This window comes from Trichechus manatus, unplaced genomic scaffold (genome assembly GCF_000243295.1).
Source record: "Trichechus manatus latirostris isolate Lorelei unplaced genomic scaffold, TriManLat1.0 scaffold00057, whole genome shotgun sequence".
In the NCBI taxonomy this organism is placed as follows: Eukaryota; Metazoa; Chordata; class Mammalia; order Sirenia; family Trichechidae; genus Trichechus; species Trichechus manatus.
Window position 1 is genome coordinate 12214241 of NW_004443993.1, and position 6202 is coordinate 12220442.

General features: G+C 35.0%; 1 protein-coding gene across 1 annotated transcript in view; it reads left to right on the forward strand.

The window, feature by feature from the left end:
• The window catches only part of LOC111820948 (uncharacterized), a 41044-nt gene extending 34842 nt beyond the window's left edge, over positions 1–6202 (forward strand). Inside the window, exons 5-6 of the mRNA XM_023733150.1 lie at positions 2108–2151; positions 6195–6202. Coding sequence (XP_023588918.1) covers positions 2108–2151; positions 6195–6202 — 52 coding nt within the window. The remainder of the gene's footprint in view (positions 1–2107; positions 2152–6194) is intronic.

The window sequence follows — 6202 nt, forward strand, 5'->3', positions numbered from 1 at the left end:
GGAGTATCTTAGATGGCCGCTCACAGGCTTTTAAGACCCCAGACACTACTCACCAAGGTAGAATGTAGAGCATTATCTTTATAACTAGTGTCATGCCAATTGAGCTAGATGCTCCCTGAGACCATGGTCCCCAGAGCCGTCTTCCATTTCAGTTTTTAAAAGTAGGTTTTCTTAAGTTCAGTCAAAACCGAAAATACAAATAAACCCCAAAAGCAAATCTGGTTGTAGGTTTAATGGAATTTTATTAAAACTCCAGATCTACCTGGGAGAGGTGACATCATGGTGACAGTGAGTCACCTTTCTAAGAACATGTACTGTCTTTCCATTTGTTTCATTCTTCATTGATGCCAGTAACGTTTTATACTTTTTTTATCATCTTTTCATATGCTTTATTAGGGAAAATGTAGGACTTAATATTAGTTGTGGTAACAATTAGTTTCAATAGTGTCAGTTTCTTCATATGTAGTTTTTTTTCCTCTAATTTTGGTATCAGGGTAATGTTGGCTTCATAGAATGGTTGGGAAATGTTCTCTCCACAGTTGAATTCTCTGTATTGATGCCTAGTGAGTAAAGATGGTAATCATCTTTTCCTGTGCATCTTGGCCATTTGTATATCTTCCTTTGAGAAATGTCTTCCAATCATTTGTCCCTTGTTTCATTGCATCATTTGTCGATATTGTCATCTTTAATTTTTAATTGTCAAGTGACATAAAGACATAATTAGAATACAAATTGCTTATCAGGTTAGTGATTTGCAATTTTTTTTTTCATTCTGAATATTGTCTTTTTGCTTTTGTAATGGTATCCTTTGAAGCACAATAGTTTTAAATTTTGATGAAGCCCAATTTATAAATTTTTTTCTTTTATCTCTTGTGGTTTTGGTGTCATATTGAATAAACCATTGCTTAACTCAAAGTAACAAGATATACTTCTAAGTTTTCTTCTAATAGTTTTATAATTTTAGCTCTTATGTCTATGACCTATTTTGAATTGATTTTTGCATTTGGTTTGAGATAAAGGCCCAGTGTCATTCTTTTACACGTGGATATCCAGCTGTCACGTTTCATTTTCATATATTGACCTTGTATCCTGCAACCTTGGTGAATTCCTTTATTATTATAAAAGTTTTTGGTGAATTCCTGGGTTTTTCTATATATAAAACCATCTGGGAATAGAGACAGTTTTACTTCTGCCTTTCTAATCATGATGCTGTTTATTTATGTTTTTTCTTGCCTAGTTGCCCCAACTAGAACATCGAGTACAATGAGGTTTAGAAGTGGTGAGATTGAGATTGGAGATCTACGTCTTATTCCTCATCTTAGAGGAAAGCATTCAGCCTTTCACTATTAAGTATGATCTTAGCTGTAGATTTTTTGTAGATGTCCTTTATCAGGTTGAGAAAATTCCGTTCTATTCCTGTGCCGTTGAGTGTTATCAAAGGTCATTGGATTTTGTTAAATGACTAATTTTCTTTTTTTTAATTGTGATGAAAATATACATAACAAAAATATGCCATTTCAACTGTTTGTACATGTTTAATTCAGTGACATTGATTACACTCTTCAAGTTGTGGAGCCATGCTCACTATTCTGTTCCAAATCATTCTACTACCATTAAAATAAACTCAATCCCCCTAAGTAAAAACTCTCCTTTCTCCCTCTATACGATCCCCATTGTTGTTAGGTGCCACCTAGTCAATTCCTACTCATAGTGACCCTATGTACAACAGAACGAAACACTGTCTGGTCCTGCACCATCCTCACAATCATTGCTATGTTTGAGCCCATTTTTGCAGCCACTGTGTCAATCAATGTCATTGAGGGTCTTCCTCTTTCTTGCTGACCCTCTACTTTACCAAGCATGATGTCCTTCTTCAGGGACTGGAGCCTCCTGATAACATGTCCAAAGTGTGTGAGATGTAGTCTCAGCATCGTCACTTGTAAGGAGCATTCTCGCTGTATTTCTTCCAAGACAGATGTGTTCATTCTTTATCCCTAGTAACCACTAATTATCTTTGGTTTCTATATATTTGCTTATTTTATATAAGTGAGATCATACACTATTTATCCTTTTTTGACTGACTAATTTCGTTCGGCATGTTTTCTAGGTTCATCCATGTTGTGGCATTCATGAGGACTTCATTTCTCTTTATGGCTGAGTAGTATTCCATTGTGTGAGTTAAAAATTTTTTTTTATATCTGCTTAAGTGATCATGTTGTTTTTATCCTTCATTCTATTAATATAGTGTATTACAGTAATTGATTTTCAGATATTAAACCAACCTTATATTGCTGGGGTAAATCCCACTTGCTCATGCTGTATAATCCATTTTACATATTGCTAAATGCAGTTTGCTAGCACTTATTGAGGATTTTTGCATCTGTATTCATAAGGAATAGTGGTCTCTAATCTCTCTTGTACTATGTTTGGTTTTGGTATCAGGATAATACTGGCCTCATCGAAAGAGTTTGGTAGTATTCTTTTCTCTTATTTTCTGAAAGATTTTGTGAAGGATTGGTGTTAATGCTTCTTTAAAAGGTTGGTAGAATTCACCATTAAAACCATTCTTAGCCTGGGTTTCCTTATGGGAATCTTCATTATTGCCAGTTCAATTGCTGTGTTTGTTTTACATCTATAGATATTCCATTTCTTCTTCAGTCAGTTCAGTAATTGTGTCTCACTAAGAACTGAGATGTTTCAACAAACGGATGCAGTGCTGGAGGTGCTCACTCATCTATGTCAAAGTATTTGGAAGACAGCTTCCTGGCTAACCAACTGGAAGAGATCTATATTTGTGCTCATTCCAAAGAAAGGTGATACAAAAATGCAGAAATTATCAAACAATATCATTAATTTCACACACAAGTAAAATTTTGCTGAAGATCATTCAAAAGTGTTTGCAGCAGTATATCGACATGGAACTGCCAGAAGTTCAAGCCAGATTCAGAAAAGGATGTGGAATGAGAGATATCATTACTGATGTCAGATGGACCTTGGCTGAAAGCAGAGAATACCAGAAAGATATTTACCTGTATTTTATTGACTATGCATACGAATTTGACTGTGTGGATCATAACAAATTATGGATAATATTGTGAAGAATGGGAATTCCAGAACAGTTAATTGTGCTCATGAGGAACCTGTACATAGACCAAGAGGCAGTCATTCAGACCAAACAAGGGGATACTGCATGGTTTAAAGTCAGGAAAGGTGTGCATCAGAGTCGTATCCTTTCACCGTCCTTACTCAATCTGTATGCTGATAATTAATTTATTATCAATTTGCATCAAATTTCAGTTAATGTAAAAAAGTGCAAAGCTTACTGAGAAGCTGGACTATATGAAGAACAGGCATCAAGATTGGAGGAAGACGCATTAACAACTTGTGTTACGCAGATGATGTGACCTTGCTTGCTGAAACTGAAGAGGAACTTGAAGCAGTTAATGATGAATATCAAAGACTACAACCTTCAGTGTGGATTACACCTCAACATAAAGAAAACAAAAATCGTCACAACTGGACCAGTAAGCAACATCATGACAAACAGAGAAAAGATTGAAGTTGTCAAGGATTTCATTTTACTTGGATCCACAATCAGCGCCTGTGGAAGCAGTGGTCAAGAAATCAAACGATGTCTTGCATTGGGCAAATCAGCTGCAAAAGACCTCTTTAAAGTGTTGAAAAGCAAGAATGGCACTTTGTGGACTAAGGTCTGCCAGACCCAAGCCATGGTATTTTCAGTCACCTCATATGCTTGTGAAAGCTGGGCAATGAATAAATAAGACCGAAGAAGAATTGACACCTTTGAATTATGATGTTTGTCGTAGTTACCTAGTGCTGCTGTAACAGAAATACCATCTCTTTGGATGGCTTTAACAAAAAGAAATTTAGTCTCTCACAGTCTAGGAGGCTACAAGTCTGAATTCAGGTTACCAGCTCCAGGGGAAGGTGTTCTTTCTGTGTTGGCTCTGGAATAAGGTCCTTGTCATCAATCTTCCCGTGGACTAGGAGCTTCTCAGTGCAGGAATCTTGGGTCCAAAGGATGCACTCTGCTATCCATGCCGGTCTCTTGGTGGTATGAGGTCCCTTATCTCTCTGCTCACTTCTCTCTTTTATATCTCAAAAAAGATTTACTTAAGACACAACCTAAAAGATCTCTTTAAAGTGTTGAAAAGCAACGATGTCACCTTGAAGACCAAGGCATGCCTGACCCAAGCCATGGTGTTTTCAATCGTGTCATATACATGCAAAAGCTGGACAAAGAATAAGGAAGACCGAAGAAGAATTGATGCCTTTGAATTGTGGTATCGGAGAAGAATATTGAACATACCATGGACTGTCAGAAGAATGAACAAATCTGTCTCGGAAGAAGTACAACCAGAATGCTCCTTAGAAGCAAAGATGGCGAGACTACATCTCACATACTTTGGATGTGTAATCAGAAGGGATCAGTCCCTGGAGAAAGACATCATGCTTGGTAAAGTAGAGGGTCAGCAAAAAAGAGGAAGACCCTCATCAAGATGGATTGACACAGTGGCTGCAACAGTGGGCTCAAGCATAACAACAATTGTGAAGATGGCACAGGACCAGGCAGTGTTGCGTTCTGTTGTCGCTATGAGTCAGAACCGACTCCACAGCACCTAACAACAACAAAGAATTTTTCCATTTCATCTGAGTAATTTGTTGACGTACATTTATTTGTAGTATTCTCATATGATCCGTTTATTTCTGTAAGATTGATAGTGATGTTGCTCTTCTTGATTTTAGAAAATTGCCTCCTCTCTTTTTTCCTTAGTCAGCGTAACTAAAGATTTGTCAATTTTTTTGATCTCTTTAAATAACCAACTTATAGTTTTCTTGAGTTTTCTCACTTTCTCTATTTTCAGTTTCACTTCTATGTACCCTAATCTTTATTTCCTTCCTTTTGCTTGGTTTAATTTTTGTTTGATCATTTTCTAGTTTCTCAAAGTGACCAGCTTTGATTTGGGATCTTTTCCATTAATTGATTTTGATCTGAGATTAAAATTGATTATTGATTTGAGATCTTTTCCATTTTTAATATAGGTGTCTTAGTTATAAATGTATCTTTCAGAACTGCTTAATGCTTTAGATATATCTCAGAAGTTTTATGTTTTTGTTTTTATTTCTCTCAAAATATTTTCTAATTTCCCTTGTGGTTTCTTCTTGGATCCATTGGTTATTTAGGAGTGTTTTCTTTAATTTTGACATAATTGTGGCTTTCTGGAATATTTTTTCATAAGTGAATTCACAAATATGGAATCTGGGAATATTGACCACTTTAGCCCCTACACACAAGTTTTGATACTTATGTCAGAACAATGAAATCACTCTTATTTTCTCATATGACCTTGACTTTTTTTCTTTGTTTTAAACTTTATTTAAATAAATGTATAAAATTTTTGAAATTTATACGTGATTTTTTTTTCTCTTAGATTGTTGTTTTTAACATCCTTTTAATTGCATTGTGGTTAGAGACAATAAAACATGGAAGACCAGTATTCTAAGTATTTGGGCCTAACTTTATGGCACAGTACAATCTATGCTCATAATTTTTAAGGTGTGATTGAAAAAATTGACCATTTTGGTATTGATAAGTGTCCCTGTATACTTGTTAGTTTAAGCTTGTTAATTGTTCTATTCAAATATATTATGTATCAGCGTTTTTATTTACTCATGATCTATTAATAATGAAGAGATTGTTCTGAAATACACTAATATGAAGGCAGATTTTTTATTTCTCTTTGTGGTTATGTTATGTACCCCATACATTAATAATTTGTTACTTAGATGAGTATAATTTTGGAATCATCATATTTTCCTGTGTGTATGAAACTGCTATTTTAGTATCATGACTGTCTTTATCTCTAGTAACACTTTTGGTTTTAAAACTTGAGCACCTGATACAACTTAGATGAATTCTAAAATTTGCACTCACCTTTGATATGGTATTCCTCCTTGGCCTTCAGTCTTTCTGTGTTGTTTTTGGTAACACACATTGCTCTGTGTCATTTTTTTATCCAGTATGCTCATCTTTTCTTTTAGACTGAAATATTCAGTCCATTTGCATTACTGTTATTATTGATATATTTTTAATTTTCCAGCATTTTTGCCTTTGAGTCTTGTATTTGTGTTATATTTTCTTTTTGATTCTGTGCTCTCTTGCTGTCTTTAAGATGATTGA